The sequence below is a fragment of the Dama dama genome, chromosome 33, assembly GCF_033118175.1.
Source record: "Dama dama isolate Ldn47 chromosome 33, ASM3311817v1, whole genome shotgun sequence".
Classification (NCBI taxonomy): domain Eukaryota; kingdom Metazoa; phylum Chordata; class Mammalia; order Artiodactyla; family Cervidae; genus Dama; species Dama dama.
In genome coordinates this window covers 11,224,627-11,242,768 of record NC_083713.1, presented here as the reverse complement: position 1 = coordinate 11,242,768, position 18,142 = coordinate 11,224,627, and the positions used below count along the sequence as shown (strand labels likewise).

At 33.5% G+C, this 18,142-nt stretch overlaps 1 protein-coding gene across 1 annotated transcript in view; it reads left to right on the top strand.

Annotated features, from left to right (window-relative positions):
- The first annotated feature begins 1,096 nt into the window (after positions 1–1,096).
- COL3A1 (collagen type III alpha 1 chain) overlaps positions 1,097–18,142 on the top strand; it is a 39,763-nt gene continuing 22,717 nt past the window's right edge. The window contains exons 1-9 of the mRNA XM_061135309.1: positions 1,097–1,298; positions 11,895–12,097; positions 12,343–12,393; positions 12,813–12,926; positions 14,233–14,313; positions 16,016–16,069; positions 16,533–16,586; positions 17,370–17,423; positions 18,052–18,105. Coding sequence (XP_060991292.1) covers positions 1,220–1,298; positions 11,895–12,097; positions 12,343–12,393; positions 12,813–12,926; positions 14,233–14,313; positions 16,016–16,069; positions 16,533–16,586; positions 17,370–17,423; positions 18,052–18,105 — 744 coding nt within the window. The 5' untranslated portion in view covers positions 1,097–1,219. The remainder of the gene's footprint in view (positions 1,299–11,894; positions 12,098–12,342; positions 12,394–12,812; positions 12,927–14,232; positions 14,314–16,015; positions 16,070–16,532; positions 16,587–17,369; positions 17,424–18,051; positions 18,106–18,142) is intronic.

Sequence of the window (18,142 nt, the reverse complement as noted above, 5' to 3'; positions counted from 1 at the left end):
AACAATTAAGTAGCTCATCCAGAATATAGAGATAAATGAAGGGCTGATGATTAGGTTATAAAGAAATATCTTGATTGCTAGAAATAACTTGGTACTGTAGATAAGCACATTATTCTTGCAAAGATTTATCAAAGACCTATAAATGGTATTTGCCCTTCTTTCAAATACAACCCAGAAATTACTCCCCACATCCAGAAATAAATACATTGAAAAGCTATCTTAATGTGGTCTGGAAATTAGACACATGGAAATCCAAATTTGGAAATATTTATACTAATATTTATACCAATCCAGATAAAATGAGAACTTCTGGTACTATTTTGATATTTCACATGACAAGCTCTTTCTCTTTCTGTTTCTTACACAGTCAAGACATGAAAGGCTAAATTTTCCTCTAGAAAAATCCATTTCAGCTTTTACAAACAGCATAAAATTTGAAATCTCACAAGGAATCCCTCTTTGGCTGGCTAAAGAAATTTGTGAGAAATAGAAACAGCTCTAGATAAGCATCTAACTTTTCAGGTGCCATTCAAACATACCTTAGATACATAGTCTTTTGACATTTACCTAAAACTGAATTTCCAGGACTCAGAGTGGGTGGATGAATGAAAGGGAAAAACAGAGGTTTTTCTTCCAGTTAATCTTTTGCAGTTCCCTATTTAAATTGAGTTAGGGGGGATTCTGGCAAAATCCCAATATAAATATCTTCTAGGAAGATCAGGGTTGCAAATTAGACATGCTCAAAAAATGGGCATCAGGCAATTTCTCAAAATTATGCAGCTGTTAATAAGGGGTTATTTAAAAATACACACATGTAATTATTTTATTAAAACTCAAGGCAGAGCATTTTGATGTATATTTTAAGTTATGCAAATATACATATGACTAAAATATGTAACAAACATATACATACTCAGATGCACACAAACTCCAGATGTGCCATTTTTCTTTGTGGGTTGTGTCTTCCATAAGGGAAAAAGGCATATTAATCATTTCTTTTACTGCTAAGGGGATGGGTGCTGCTCTCATATTTCAGAAAGGGGCTGGAAAGTGAGGGAAGCCAAACTTTTTCCTATTTAAGGCCAAAGCACAGGAATCTCAGTGGCTGAGTTTTATGACGGGCCCGGTGCTGAAGGGCAGGGAACAACTGATGGTGCTACTCTGACCTGCTTTTCTTTTCTCCTTTTTGCACAAAGAGTCTCATGTCTGATATTTAGACATGATGAGCTTTGTGCAAAAGGGGACCTGGTTACTTTTCGCTCTGCTTCATCCCACTGTTATTTTGGCACAGCAGGAAGGTGAGTAGGTACTGCTTTCAAGAAACTTCATGGGGTTTTTGTCTTTCCTTCTCCTTACAAAAAGGTAGAAAGGGGAACTCTCTCTCATAAATGCTAATTTTGTCTGTCAGCTCCCAGCTGTGAAATGTAGAACTGACCAGGATGGTGCCTTTTATATTTGCTTAAAGAGAATATTGTCATTTCTGTATTTAAAAGTTCTCCGGTCCTTGAAGATAAAGATGTTCTTGTACTAGCTTGTTTTCATGTTAAGGGCACTGGAAACTCTTTAAATGGCTTTAAAAAGTTCCCCTCCTGGATTGTTAACATCTTGGAATGCTTCCCTAAGCAATCTGGAAGTTATTGGTCTCTTGTAATACTTTTATGCTCTCCTTTGTATGCTGGGTTCTTTGTCAGGATACTGTATTAAGAACTGTTTACTCAGTAAGATGAGGTAATTCAAAAATAGCATGCTTTAAGTATAAAGGGAAATACTATATATTACTAGAATCACTGAATATATTTCTGTAAATAGCAATAGTATCTTCAGCATTCTTTAAACAGCTTCAAACTGCAAAGAAGTTTCATCATTTCTATTTTTTTTTTTTCGGTTTCAAGCACTTACACAGTTGATTAACATGTATTTGCTAATACTTTATTGTTAAGGGTCTAGTGTTTTTGCATGTTCTACATTTTAACTGCTTTTATGTTAATATGCGAGAAGATTTATGAAAATATTTTCAATAGGAATGTTTGACTTTCGTGAAAACAAGGTAAAGATACTAGTGTTGTTTGACCTAAAAAGTTGATTTGCTCTATTTTCTAATAAATGCAAGCAGTGATTTTCATGTTCTAATTTCCTCGAAACTATGTTTGGTTCATTATTTCATTGTGTGAAAACATGTCTTTTAATTTATATGTTTCTCAGAGTCATGAAAATATCTGACATATTAGAATTAAAATTTTCATAGAAATAAATCTTTAAGTGCTAAATTTGAAGATGCTAGAAGAAGCCTTTACATCTACATTTCTACACACACACAATAAAAAAGTTTACATTTAAACCTATTGCTTTGGTGAACATGTGTCTGCAAACAGCTTTTCATTTTTAGTATCATGTCTTTAATGTCCTCACAGGTTGTGTATGCAAGTAAGGGGACACACCCAATGGTCTCTGGTCTCGCTTCAGTTATATTCAGCCCCATGGTCACAAAAGAAAAGAAATATCCATATTCTTTGTTCCCTTTATTTCTTCTCCTCCTTTTTCCTTTTCTCCCTTCCTTTCTCCACCTTCTTTTCTCTCCGCCCCTTTTGGCCTCTTTCGACCTCCTCCCCCTTGTCTTTCCTTCTCTCATCACCGCACCCCCTTCCCAGGCAAGCCCATGTCTCCTGTTCCCTCTCCTCTTTCTCTGTCACTCTCTCCCTCATCCCCAAGTGTCCTCCATGTGCTCCATCTTCTTTCTCTCTTCCTTCCTTCTGTCTCCTCTGCCTTTCCTTCCCTTAATTCTCAACTCTCTTTCCTCCCCCCTCTCTCTCCCTCCACATGCTATCCTCCCAGATGTCACAACTCCCAGTCCTTGGCTAAAATACCAAATGACTTCTACCACATCCCCACCTCAATAAAATCTTTTACTTTTCTAAAAATTCTTAAATTATCCTAATTTCCTGGGGGGGGTGGGGTGGGGAAATCACAGAGTTCTCATTTACTGGAAAGACTACAAAACTTTTGCATTTAATTCAAAAGAGTAACAAAATATTTGTGGTTGCTTGGTGGTTACAATCTTTTATAATCATTATGGCTATTTTCCTTCTCATTCTGACTTTAGAGGGGAAAAAGTATTTAAAAAGTGTTCTACAGTATCTTTGTATCACATAAGTTCTTTTCATTTTCCCTTTAGTTTCAAAATATAGTAAATAGCCATGAAATTTTGCTTTTAGGCTTAAAAAAGTTGAAAAAGATTTTGTTCAGCTTACTGTTTTTGTTTGTCATGAAAAAATTATTTTAAAATAGTATATCTTATTTTTATTACAAGTTTTAAAAAAATCTTTCTGATAGATTAGCTATAGGAAAGTTATAGGAGGTGGTTGAATGTCCAACACATTGAGAATAGTCATATATAGTTCTGGGGTATGGATTTCTTATAAATGTCCTGAGAATACCAGATAGAAACAGAACAGCTCTAATGAACACTAACTTCTAGTCTACTAACACGAATTTTCTGGAACATAAAACAGGTCCTCACAAAATTTTGGTCTTTTTACAAATCTGTGAAAGTTCTATTTAATTCACATGTTTTTTGAACCAATGGAGAAATGTGATCTGTTTTATATTTCCTGTAGTTTATAAACATGCCAAGTTTTAAGTATTGATACAAAGACTCGCCACCTAGTGGCTGACAGACAGTTACCATTTGCATACTAATGCCAACATAAATTTTACACAGCTGTATTCCATAACTTTATAATGATATTTTAAAATATTACTTGTGAATTTTAAATATTCAATACTACTTTGCTAAGAAAATAGGTATGTTACTGATAAAATATTGTCAAGCACACATACTCACACACAAACACATGGTAATAATATTCAAAGACTTAGGAAATGGACTTGAATGTTATGGCCATATTCAAAATTCAGTATATAACTTTACACATATAACATATAACTATTTTGTGAATATTTGTAAAGTTTCTGATTTTTTTAGAATATTTGACATAAGTATTTTAATTATAGCTTATTAGTTGGTAAATAAAAGGATTAACAATTATTACTTATATTGTTTTATTAGGGTAGGGAGACAAACTTTTATTTTAATTAAAAGTGTTCTAATGTTTCAGCTTCTATTTTGTTACTCTGATAATTCCACTGTGATAATGAATTGTGGGCATTTAATTGTTTTAGAATTAAAGTCCACTGTAAATGGACTCAGAGAATCAGTTCTTTACCACAGGTTATGAGAGTCTATTTTCTGTTATGCTTATTTCCATTGTGGTTTTTTTTTTTTAATTTTTTTTTATTTTTTTGGGTTTTGTCATACATTGATATGAATCAGCCATAGAGTTACACGTATTCCCCATCCCAATCCCCCCCCTCCCACCTCCCTTCCATTATGTTTTAAGAGGGGATTTGTAACTGATCAAGCTCGTTCAAGTTTTCTGGTTTGTGTTGTCCTTAAAATGAAACATGCCAAACTACTGAAAAAATATAGCATAAAATCACTAGAAACAATTGTACTTTTAAAAGGAAAGAATACATACTTGGTCACATAAATATAGCATATATATTTAGGTCAGTCATGTAACATAGATTCAGTGCTTTAGCTAAGATTCCACAACTAGGAAATATCTAGGGGTTAAGACTAGGACAAAAATTCTGTTAAATCTTAGGTAATTAGAGGATACAAAACAAACATTTAATCCAGGGTATCTTAATTTTCTTGTTTTTTAACTGTCGTTCATAGGAGATACTAAAAACTTGTATATTGTCCTAGAAAACATATGAGTTAATGCACTTCTAAGGTAAAAAAAAAAAAGATAATTTGTCTGTTTAACACTTTGAATTGTTAAATCTACTTTTTAAATAGGAGACTCCTTTATAATTTAACCAGAAATTATCTCAGTTCTGTAAAAATATAAATTTCAAGTAAATAAAGTACTGGTACAAAATTTTGTGTTTTTCATTCATGATACCTTGCATTTTCTTCCCATCTCTGGAGTATTCATCATCAGATGACCTAAATGCCTATAAGTAAACAGATTCTGATTAAATTCTGAAATTAAACATCTCTATTATAAGAGAAATGAGCAAAGCCACGGAAACAATTCTGGTAAAGAAAGAAAGACTGTGGTTATGTGCTTTTTCTTAATTCAGCTTCTTGGGTTGATGTCTTATCTACAGGCTCATTATAAAAAATCAAGAACAGTTGGATGTGAGTTTTCCAGGAGTAGAGTTGAAATTAGAAGCCCTCACGAAAGTCCCTGTTGCACATCTTCAGAGTTGCAGGCAAGACTTTTGCGTAGTCACTCAGGGAGAAGAGCGCCATCTACTGAAACCCCACAGTTTCGTTTCCCCTGTGGATGGCTGGCGCAGAGGTCCAAAGATTATGCAGCTCAGTTCCTTCATTTTGGAACATCAAATGATATCACCACCTTGAAGTGATTAAAGTGGATTGCTTAAGAGTTAAAGTTTTAGAGATGAAAGATGTTATTGCTTTTGCTGGACATGCAGAACATTTGTAAAATTTCCAGGTCTACAATAACTTTCTGGAAACGTCTCAGAGGGCTGTTTCTTGTAAAACAGTTTTCCTTAGAAAAAAGTGCAGTGCTGTTGTTTTCCACATTGAAAAGAAAAAAATAGAAAGGAGAGGGATGGTGTGGTGTAACACTAGAGTTTTCAAACGGGAAACTTGGCCTGTTTCATGTCACGATGACAACGGAAAAAACGAGATAGCAAGTCTTACACAAATCATTTGTTAACTGCAGTTTGGGAAGTTACATTAACCACTAGAATTTCTGTCTGCGCCTAATGAAAACACAGCAGAAATGGATTCCTTTCAGATTAACTAATACAACCCTTGTATTTTCCATGACTGAGGTCAAGAACTGCCGTTAAAATGTAATCTTAGTGAAAAAAAATGAAAAGTTCAAAGAAGAGTGCAAAACTTAGTGTTCCCCGAAGATGTAAAAATTGAAGATAAAGGATCCAGAACCTATTAAAAGTTATATTTGCTTTGAAAAGTCAGATTAAGAAATTATTGTTTCAGCAAAATGGCACTTATTTTTTCAAAACTTTGTTTTCTATAATATTTGGTTTGGAGGAGAGCAAACAGGAACTGTTTCTCAAGTTAATTAAAATCAGAGAAACTCTCTGGAGCTGCCTGATATGTTCATATATGTCCACATTCAGAACGGAATCTCTTAATGAAGTTAGAAGTTCATTAATATGACTCATTTAGTTACTATATGTTCTGCCACTCAATCTTAGACATCCTAAATATATATATTTTTCTGCATGAATGCATAAGCCTTATCTGTTCATTGTTGTTGCTACAGACAGGATCCTGGTTTTCTGTATCTAGTAAAACATATGCTGAATTCCCAGTGCCAGTTAATCCTGTTGGTGGTCTGGATGTCATTAGGGTGGTCTTGGAGATTAAACTCTTTTTCATAAGTTCAGAAGAAAATAAACAACAGAATTCAATTCCAGATGTTATCTTCTGTGTTGAGGCCAGATTGAAAAGATTTTTCTGTAGGAAAATGTTATTCCTTTAAAAAAATAGAAAAGAAAACCCTGCTTTTTTACATTCTGATTTCAAGTTTGCTGGACTTAGAAATTATAATAGGACAGAGCCTATCCTGCCCTTGAAACTACAGAAAGGAATAGAAAGTAGTAACTAAGAATATTAAATTTAGAGATACCTTTCCTAGGTTCGAATCTTAGCTTTACCTCTTAGCATATCACTTCCTGTCTGTGTATCTCAGCTTCCCTACCTATAAAATGAGTATTGTGATGGGACCCACCTCACCAGGCCAGTGGGAAAATTAAGTAGGATACATATGCAACACATTTAGAACAGTGCCTGCCACACAGGAAAGACAGACACAAACTCTGCCTAGTATAAGTTTTACTAACACTGGAAAATAAAATTACTGTAAGGAAGGTGAAATTAAAGTACTTCATAATTCAGTGATAACGAAAGTAAGAATAGCATTTTGGTTATCAGACATAAAATTTAAAGATGTTTGCCAACTGTAACTACACAAGTAGACTCTATTTTCTTCAGTATTCTTATAATTTGTCACTAATCAGGTTATATTATAATGCAATGGCTGATTGTTAGATAAATGATACTTTTAATTCTAATTCTTTAATTATTTTTATTTTTCACAGGACAAAAATCTTAAAGGAAATTTCTAATTGGAGACATAAAAATCATATATCTATAAAGAATAAAACCAGAAAACATCTAGAAATGATTCATAAAATTTCTTGGTCTTTGGTTTTTTTGTAGGGGATAAGAACAAGAAGACTCTACCTTGTCCATGCAAAAACCATTTTAAAATTGAAATTATCCATCTACATAGGTCTACAGAGATTTCCTTCAGTCCTTTTTGTTAACTCATCTAACATATTTTAACATATTCTGATTAATAATAAGCAGCCAGAACATATTTAATAAAAATGTGTGTTTTCCAAACATTAGTATCATTTAAAAGCCAAATATATTTCAGTTGAAAACTGTATGAACTCCTTTTGTTCACACTTACAAAATATTCAGCTTTCTACAGTAACAGGAAAATGTTATGATAATTTGCTTATCACATCTGTTATTTTCAGATTTTCAGATTAAAGAACACCTTTTCTCTGAGAAAGATTCAGTAAGAAGGGAAGAGGAAAAAAAACTAAACTTGCCACTCAAGCTAAATTAACAATTTGATTGGATGCTTCAAGGCATATAATTTTTACTCCAAAGCTAGAATTAAAGATAACTTACAATATATTATAGTTTAGTCACAAGAGTAAAATTTTATCAAATCAGCATAAATTAACATGAAGAACGAAAACCAAAACAACAAAACGAAAACTTTCAAGAACATCTGAAAATATGTTACTCGATTTTATTTTTCTCTGAAGTTCCAAAACAAAGAGCTAGAAAATTAAAGAGGCAAGGAATGGATTATGTCATAGACTAGTTTCATTTTGTTTTATAACTTAGATGATGATTTAGTCTAATGCATTGTTGTGTGACCACAAAGAATTGATTTCAGGACTGCTTTTTGTACTCAGAAACAGGAAGTGACATGAGAGATGGGGTTTAAAATTAGTTACACATTGGAAGGGAGAGGCTTAGTTTAAGCAGTAACAATAAAGGAGGGAATTGGGAAATCTACTATTTGTCCAACAGTAAAAATTAGATTATTTGCCTTTTCTTTAACATATTTGCAAAAGTATGTAACATTTCTTGTCATCAAAGCTTCTCTGAATTGAGATATCGAGAAAAGAAGGGAATAATATGAGATTACTATTGTTTCTGAATTTCATTTTTTATTTCTAAACACTGCCAGTGGCTAACTAGAGCGTTTTATTCCTTTTAAAAACAAAACATTTTTTTTCCTTGACTGTGGCATGATTTTCTCATGAACAGCTAGGCTATGGTCCTAAAACTGAGGATTGCGAGACATCTGTGTAAGAGGTATAGCTTCTAAGAGAACATACTGCCAACCATGTTTGGTCATACACAAAACAAAAAGTTAAAGGGAACTGCATAAAATTCTCTGTTCTTTCAACAAGGGTGACTGAGCTAGAACAGTAAAGTCTGACATTCGGCTGCAAGTTTCTATAGGAACTGACTTCAGGAGAGCCAAATTTCTTTCAAATGGATGAGAGATAAATTATGGCAATAAACAAGTGCATTAATCCTTACTTTTCAACCATTCCAACTTTCTTATTTTATTAAGAACAAATAATAGGTTTTAAAAAGTACGCCAAATTAACTCAATCTTTATATTGAGACCTTTATGTTATAAAAAGCGTAACACACAGGTATGACTTCAAATAAAATTTGAAAACAAAAAACTAAATAATTTCCACTTATGTAACATTGGGCTTAACCCCAGTTCTAACAAATTCATTTACAAATTTAAATATCAATATTATGCTCATCTGTTTAATGGTTTGCAGAGGGAATGGAGAATGCTGTGTTTCTAGGTTTGATGATACCTCCAATGAGACACAAACATAGGAGTATGAATACATAAGGGAAAATTTTTATGTTAATTTTAAGGCAGATTATAAACATAGGAAGAGAAGATATTAAAAATACGAGATACTTGACCCTAGCTCTGTCATCTTCATTTGTCTTTAATATATCATCAGTATCCAGCAGCTAATTTTTATAACACAGGCCCTATGTTAAATACAGAAAGATATTCTTGACTCAAAGGCAAAGAGCTAAAAAAATTTTAGTATAAACTGATGGTGTCTTTTTTTCTCTCCTAGTTTTATTGAAGTGTAAATGACAAATAAAATTATATATATTTAAGGTGTGCTTCGCTGATAGCTCAGTTGATAAAGAATCCGCTTGCAATGCAGGAGGCCCCTGTTCAATTCCTGGGTCGGGAAGATCCTCTGGAGAAGGGATAGGCTACCGGCTCCAGTATTCTTGGGCTTCCCTTGTGGCTCAGCTGGTAAAGAATCTGCCTGCAATTCAGGAGACCTGGGTTCAATCCCTAGATTGGGAAGATCCCCTGAAGAAAGGATAGGTTACCCACTCCAGTATTCTGGCCTGGAGAATTTCATGATATTGTATAGTCCATGGGGTCGCGAAGAGTCAGACATGATTGAGCAACTTTCACTTTCAAGGTTACAACATGATGAGTTGATATATATACACAATGTAAAATGATCACCACAATCAAGTCAACTAATACATCCAGCATCTCACATAGTTTCCTTTGTGTGTGTGTGTGTGGTAAAAACACTTAAAATCTACTCTTTTAGCAAATTTCAAACACGCAATACAACATTGCTACCTGTAGCCAATATTCTGTACACTAGTGATATTTTCAAAGATGCTAAGAAGCCTAAGAGCCATGTTATTAATGAGAAAAATCTTGAACTAAAACAAATCTGTTGAAATACTTCCTATAATGCTAATTTAAATAATTCATTTAAGAAAAGGGAGCCACTGTAAACATTGAAGCGTGAATTTCATGCAATTTTATTAAACAGTCTTTCGTCTCATCAAAACTTTCGGACCTTTTCTGAAAACCAGTGAACTTAGTTCCTGAGTATAAGATGCCAGTTCTCCTTAGAGAAAAAGTTTAATGTCTGGATCCTTACTGTTCATAAAATAATAGGAAAAAAGATTGCACTTCTATTAAGCATGTCTTTCAAAACACCATTTCGATAGGCCTACTTCATTCACATTAGGTAAGCATTCTGGCATTCAGCTTTTATGCTCTCAAAGTATAAAGGAATGCTCCTTTAAAGCCGAGACAATATTTCTTTCCAATGTTCTCATCTGTTTCAAACATGGAGGAGAAACTAAAATAACTTTTAAAAATAAACAGATTCTTTCTTGCCTACTTAAAATTGCAATGAAAAAAAAAAATCATGCTTTCTTTTATTAGCTGTAAACCACATAGGGTAATTATAACATGTAAGAATGGGCTTTTAAACCTCTTGAATCCATCAAAGGTGTAGCACAAGATCATTCAGGTTGGATGTACACACATAGATGGAAATGAGGAATAGAGGGATCCTGCACAGTCCATAGTTTTTAAAATTCTACTTTTTTTTCTAAATTTTTACTGAGTCAGTTAAACCTCTAAACCCAAAACATTGGGTTGGTCAAAAAGTTCATTCAGGTTTTTCCATAACATCTCATGGGAAAAACCCAAACGAATATTTTGGCCAACCTTACATTTAACATTAATTCAGGTCTGGAGAGGGTACAAAAATAGGAACTTGGAAAGGTTTGCTTCATGTCTGTATGTAGTATCCAGAAAGAAAAGTCTAGGACTCTCCCAAAGGCTTTTAGGCCATAAGGCACCAAAAAGTGTACTCAGACTACTTGCTATCTCCCAAGCAGGCCTCTTTCAGCAGGCATTTTAAAGCTTATGGCTCTGAGAAAATAAAATTTCACTGTTTCACAAAAACACAAATACTGAACAAGTATATGATTCGTTTGCAAAAATTTTTGCAGATGTTTAGTAACTTCTAATTTATTTATTCAGTTACTGGCAAGTTATCATAGTAGCCCTCAAGAACTAAAGTTGTATTCAACCACAATTCAGAGCCACTGCTTTAAAAATTGAGACCAGGTTTTAGTTTGGCAACCCTTAAGCCAACTCATTGTTAATAGCCACTGAAATTTCAGTACCCTACATATAATTAGGAAACAAGTCTAAAATTTTGGTCAAAGCGAATTTTTGACCATTTTAAGCCACAAATACACATGGTCATGATTCATATTTCTCCCTAGTATTTTAACATATTCCTTGCCAATGTTTGTTTAAAAAAATTTTAGTGATTTGGAGACCACTTTACATCCATATGGGATATATAATATATTGTAGCATATCATGTTGACCTACTAATGCCCAACAGAGCTAGCAGTGATAGTCAATACATGCAGTGAGACTTCTTAAGGTTTTCCCAGGAATCTGGAAGAGTTTTACGTGGCCAAGAGTAGCTCAGTTTTCCCCTGAATTTCTCAACTAGGTTAATAAAATCCAGAAAGTCTTCAGAGTTAGTGACAGAACCATCTTTATAGTTTAATGCTTCCATCTATAGCTAAAGCAAAGAATAGCAATTAGAAAAACTTCTTTTCAATTGCACAATTAATAAATAAATGTAAATGCTTAAGTGAGTGTGGGATTTCCACTCGTGGTAAATTCTTACTACAAGCAAAATTAAAATATCTACTGGCCTTAAGGCAGTTTTATCTTGGTGTGCTAGTTTGATGTTAATAAACAGATTTGGTATTTTAATTATTACTTCATAATTAATTAAGACTACTTAGCAAATTATGTAGGGAGAACATAATACTCTTGAAGTTTAACTTCTGGATTTTTTTTAATGTGAAATATCACACCATCTCTCTCATTTTCCAGCTGTTGACGGAGGATGCTCCCATCTCGGTCAGGCCTATGCAGATAGAGATGTTTGGAAACCAGAACCGTGCCAAATATGCGTCTGCGACTCAGGATCCGTTCTCTGTGATGACATAATATGTGACGACCAGGAATTAGACTGTCCTAACCCTGAAATCCCGTTTGGAGAATGTTGTGCAGTTTGCCCACAGCCTCCAACAGCTGTGAGTTTAAAGAAAATCTGTATATATTCATGATTCTTGTTTAAACACATGAGTAGTTCCTATGTCATAGGAGCCAGAAAGGAAATGAAGGTAATATCTGGCAAACAGTCAAATGGGCATTACCAGTAAAAGGTGAACCTTCCTATTTAAAACCAGGGGTTAGATATGATTTAGGCTAAGAAATTGGGACATATTTCATGGAAAAGTTTTTCCTGTGCTTAATCTATATCTTTTCCATTTATTAGCCCACTCGCCCTCCTAACGGTCAAGGACCTCAAGGCCCCAAGGGAGATCCAGTAAGTAAACAATGAAAGGAAATTAGTTCCTTGATGAGTTTTTTTTTTCCTTCTAATAACCTTTCCATATTTGAACTTTTATCATTTATACATTTCCTTTAGTACCACATACTTAAATAATAACATAGGATATCTCAAACTGAGAATCCATAACTGTGCATGTAAGCGTTTGATCTCCCAAACTTTGTCTAATGTCTTCACTCCTATTATCAGTTTGAAAAATAAAATAGAGGTCAATATACAAAGGAATAAATTACACTGAAATGATTTACATCATTTGTTTAAAAATGTATAGATTCCCAAGAAAACATATCACATATATTGATTTCTTATAAAGCACAGAATCTACAATTTGATAATGATTCTAAATCACTAAGAATTTTCAGTGTTTTCTTTATTTTTATCTCTATTTTTTTTAGGGTCCTCCTGGTATTCCTGGGAGAAATGGTGATCCTGGTGTTCCAGGACTGCCAGGTTCCCCAGGTTCTCCCGGCCCTCCCGGAATCTGTGAATCATGTCCTACTGGTAGCCAGGTAATACATTCTGGGACTAAAAGATCACCCATTTAAAACTATCTGCTTCATTTTCTCTTCTCTAGTCCATATTACATCTCACTTCTGTGGCATCCCTATATCTATTCTCTGATCTTATGTATTTCACAAATTATTATTTAGTGCTTATGTTTGTGCTAGGCACGGTTCTGTTTTACAAATACATTCACTTTCTCCATAATTCTCATGCCATTGCTACTATATCTTTACACAATTTCCCAACTTCTCAGCAAGCAATATAATATATGCACTATGTTTGAGAAATGAGCAATCAACTACCCAAAGAATTAACCCTGCGAATTTAGGAAGCGCTGCAACTGTGCCTTGTTCCCCTTATAATCCTCATGGTAAAGCCTCTGAAAGTCTGTACAAAAAGCAATTGAGGAGTTATGAACACTCCTTAATGACGAGGTCAAAAGGATTATACAAGACTATGCAACTACTCTTGTCCAGGCTTCAGAGCATATCCTGCTCCTCTGGAAAATCATGGCAACCCACTAACTCTGCATGTAAACTCTACATGTAACTCTGCATGTACACAAATAAATAAATAATACAATGTTTCTGCTGCGTGGAATTAGGAAGAATTAGAAAACACATACACAAATCACTGTGGGTTAGGAAAAAAAAGATTTAAAAAAATCAATTCAACAGGAGGCAAAGGATAGAGTCTAGCTTATTCTTATCATACTGACAAACAGAATCCATTGCTAGGCCAAGAATTCAAAATAAAATAATATCCAAAACAATCCAGTAAAAATATAAACCTTTCCATTATTCTTGGGCTTGTTTTCTATGGGGATGTCTATTTTTTGGTGAATCTGTTAGGCATTAACCAAAAACTGGATATAAAAATTTCACTTGTATCAGTAATTTTTGGACAAGTGAGTTGACATCTTCATTTTTTCTGCTCAAAATGAGAGTCAGATTATTTGATCTCAAGGCTCTTTCAGCCTTAATCTATGATCCTATGTTTCCAAAGCTGTGGATATCACTTAGAAATGATAATGCTTGGTAAAAGCATATAAAAACAAATTATTTAGAAACAAATTGCTTACAGTTAGTTGAAAAAATGTTGCATTGCATAGACAAGTATTTCTGTAGGACATTTAATACCTAAAGTTACAGGGCGAATTAGCAAGATAATTAAACCATGCCTATACTCTCTGGCATGCAGAAAAATTTCTATCAATGAATAGATGGTGCATGCATTTCTACTAAATGCTTTTGAAAAGAACTATGATCTGTATCGCAACACGATCTTGTCTATCTGGTCTCTTTGCTGCAGAACTATTCTCCACAGTACGAGGCATATGATGTCAAGGCTGGAGTAGCAGGAGGAGGAATCGCAGGCTATCCTGGCCCAGCTGTAAGTACAAGTGTTTGTCAGCATTTCTGAGAATTATTTAGCCTTCCATTCTGTTAACCCTTGAATGGTTGTTCTTCTAGTAACACGATATTACAGCAGAATTGTACAAAATAGCTTATTTTTGTTAAGGCTGGGAAAGAAAACGGTAGGTTTACCTTGATCCCTCTATCCGAATTCATTTTTTCCTTCACTGACTCATTTCACACCTGTTTGCCACTCCTTCCTTCTGTATACACCTGCCTTCATGCTTAGATCTTACACTCTATTTCCCAATTGTAACCAAATTTTGTTGTTTTTTGCTTCCACTTTTCTTCTTTTAATGTCCATTCATTATTTAAATGCTGCTATCTGGATGACAATCCACAGGATAAAAATCCATTATCACAATTCATCTCACCTCAAATCCTGAAATCAAATACAAATGTTTCCAGAATTTATCAAGTCTTTAAGTTCATCTACTGTAAGGGATAGCAATTCACATTGTACCCAAACGATTTTCTTCAATGTAAATGACCTAGAGTTTTGGTAGAAGAAAATAGCAAAAGAGCATTGAAACCTGGGCATTCATGCTTGATGCATGTGTCTCGTGTAAATGATCATTTTTGAAGAACAGCTCTTAGAAGGAACAGCACCAGGGAAGGTAATCATTTTACTGCCAGAAACATAAGTCTGTGTGAATGAGACATGGAGCTGGATTGCCAGGGATCATGTAAGATTGCTGCCCAGATTGTTGGACCCCATATTTCTAAAACTTCTAAAACTAGAAAGTATAAAACTTCAGCTATTAGATCTAAATGATAAATTACAGAAAGACGCTTAGTAGGTAAAAAGTAAAAAGAGAATTTTAAAGTTTTAGAGCCTGGGTTTTATTTTATCTTTATTTTTTGTATCTTTTAAAACCAGAATGATAATTGCATTAACCATGTAAATGTCAGTATCTCGCGTTTCTCAGCTACATTCACATTATGAATCCTATTTTTCAGTTAGACATACTGTTTTTACTAAAAAGCAAGCAAACAAAAAAAGCTAAAAAAATTGAATACTTATTATTTTAATTACAAGATAAAATTTAAGAACTGATTTTCTAAATTTATTATCAGTATTAAGTATGCTACAAAACCAAGATTTTTCATTTAATCTGTATTTCTGAACAATGACAAATCATTTATAATTATAGTTTATTATTGCCCCAGATACAGTGAGTCTTACATACACATCTAAATCTTCATATCAACACAGCTCAATGATACTGGGCTGATTGACATCATTATTTTTAGAAACTTGTGTTTATAGTGTGCAGATTAATATTTTTCCACATTGAGTTGGGCTGCCAGGCAAAAGTGTTCTTCTTCACCAGCTCTAGCATCATCTTAATGTTGCCGAGATTCTCATAGCATTTTATGTAGTTTTTCCAGATTTGGAATGCCCCTTTTGGAGAACTCAGGTCAATGTTTTATAACATTTGCCTATAATTTTTATTGACTCTGAGAGAATTTCATTTAAAGTGAAGTTTTTGTGATGAGATTTTCATTTAACATTAATAAAATTAATTATATCTATGAATAGTTACTGCATAATGAGGTACATTGTTCTCATTTTTAAAGATGTCAGTATCATTCCAAACAGAGGCATCTCTGATGCCTAGATAAAGTGTATTTCAGAAGCATTTGTTTTGTATTTATCCTTCTAATCTATGTTACAGGGTCCTCCTGGCCCACCAGGACCCCCTGGCACATCTGGTCATCCTGGTGCCCCTGTAAGTATAGCCATTAGTGGTGATTTATTTTCCATGAATATTATACGAATCAAGTTAATATAGATCTTGCTGTAATTTTGCCATTCCAGCAGACATAATCCCAGTTAAGTACAGTAGTAGCAACCAAGAAACTATCATTCCTTCAAAGATGGAATTTCATGCTTAGCTCCTTTCCACCAACAACTATTAGCACTTAAAACCTTGGTAAAATTAAATCACATTTTTAATTTGCATGTCATATGGCTTCAAGTCTGAAACAATGCAGTTTCAATAGAATTAAGTGTGTAAAATGGAATAAATGGACTATTCTGACCTGAAAATTTTTGGTTTCCATCTTTATGAACTGGAATAAAATTCACTGACTTCATTCACAAATTCTGATTTCATACTATCTTCGAGATGTAAATGAATCATATGAAATTAAGTTAATTTAAAAATATTTACATATTATTCTATCTATTAGGGCTCTCCAGGATACCAAGGTCCCCCTGGTGAACCTGGGCAAGCTGGTCCTGCAGTAAGTAACATTTATATCTATACTTAATAAATTGACTGCTTTAGATAGAAACCATCTTTATATTCAAAAGCATAACCTGCAAAATATTTATCAAATTTATTTAAAATAATAAACTGTACTTTTATGATTGTTGAACTGGTTCCAAAGATCTCTTGGACTCAGTCATTTCGATATCTTAGAGACACTATTTTAATCTAAGAATTTATTAGCTAAATAGTCACTATAGCAGTCCATTTCCTAGTATGAATACAAATCCTCTTTCTGTTAAATATAGATTAATTTTCCTAATGCAACTCAATTCACCTGCATGTCTACTCTTTCGAAATATAATTTTTAAACTTAATTTTGTTGAAATAAGCATATTATAAAAGTCCACCAAGAAAATATGCTGTGTAAGTAAGATGAAGTTAGTTTAAATTAATATTTCAAAATACCTATATATTTAAAAGTTCAATATCTCAAAAAATGTAGAAGTGTATTTGGGTTATATATATATACAATGTGTTATATATGTATTATATATATATATACATACATACATATATATATATATAAAACACTGATACATGGTACTTTTCATTTTCATTAAAAATAAGTTTAATAAACAGTAATAATTAGATTTACTATAGATAACCTATTAAGTCAAGGTTTCATTTTCATAATGAGACACATTGAGAGTATTTTCTAACGATTTTTTTTCTAGGAATACACCTAATTATAATAATAAATTGATTATAACAGAAAAATCTACAGATAAATTTGTCTTTTATTTCCTTTTTTCAGGGTCCTCCAGGACCTCCTGGTGCTATAGGTCCATCTGGCCCTGCTGGAAAAGATGTAAGTTTTTAAGAAATAAATGGGGATACAGTACAACTCAATGCATGGGGATACAGTATTATAAATAATATATCCCATGTTCTAGAATCTCAAAGAAAAAGCTTATTCCAAAATTTGTTGATATCTTAATAACATTTAAGTTCAGGTTAATCTCTGAATGTCTATGCTCTATTTGTATAGGTATATATACCATTTTTAAAATTCAAAACTAACAAAACCCCTCATCCAATGAATACATCACTTAACTAGAGATGTTTCTTCTCTCTGTCTCTTGTAATAAAGAAATTGGTATCAATACTTTATGAACTCGAAAACTTAAAAAACACCATTAGTATTATTCTCTTCTCTTTTTCCATTTAATTTCCAATGGCAAATTCTTCCCACTGGATTGAGAGTTGGTCATAATATTTGCTTGGAGTGATGCCTGAATTTTTAATGAGTTTATGTCAAGGTGGAAGAAACACGCCTCATTCCTCTTGCTGAGGAAGCTTTTCTCACAACCATATGTTTAGCCTAACCCTGTTCATGAATCCTCAGAGAGAGAAATACAAAGTAATCAGTTCACTAACTGGCTACAGTGAGTTTTCTCTTACACAAGCTCTCATATATTCTTTTTTTCTCCACCTAGGGGGAATCAGGAAGACCCGGACGACCTGGAGAGCGAGGATTGCCTGGCCCTCCTGTAAGTCTTTAGTATAGAATGAATTAGTTGGAGTAAT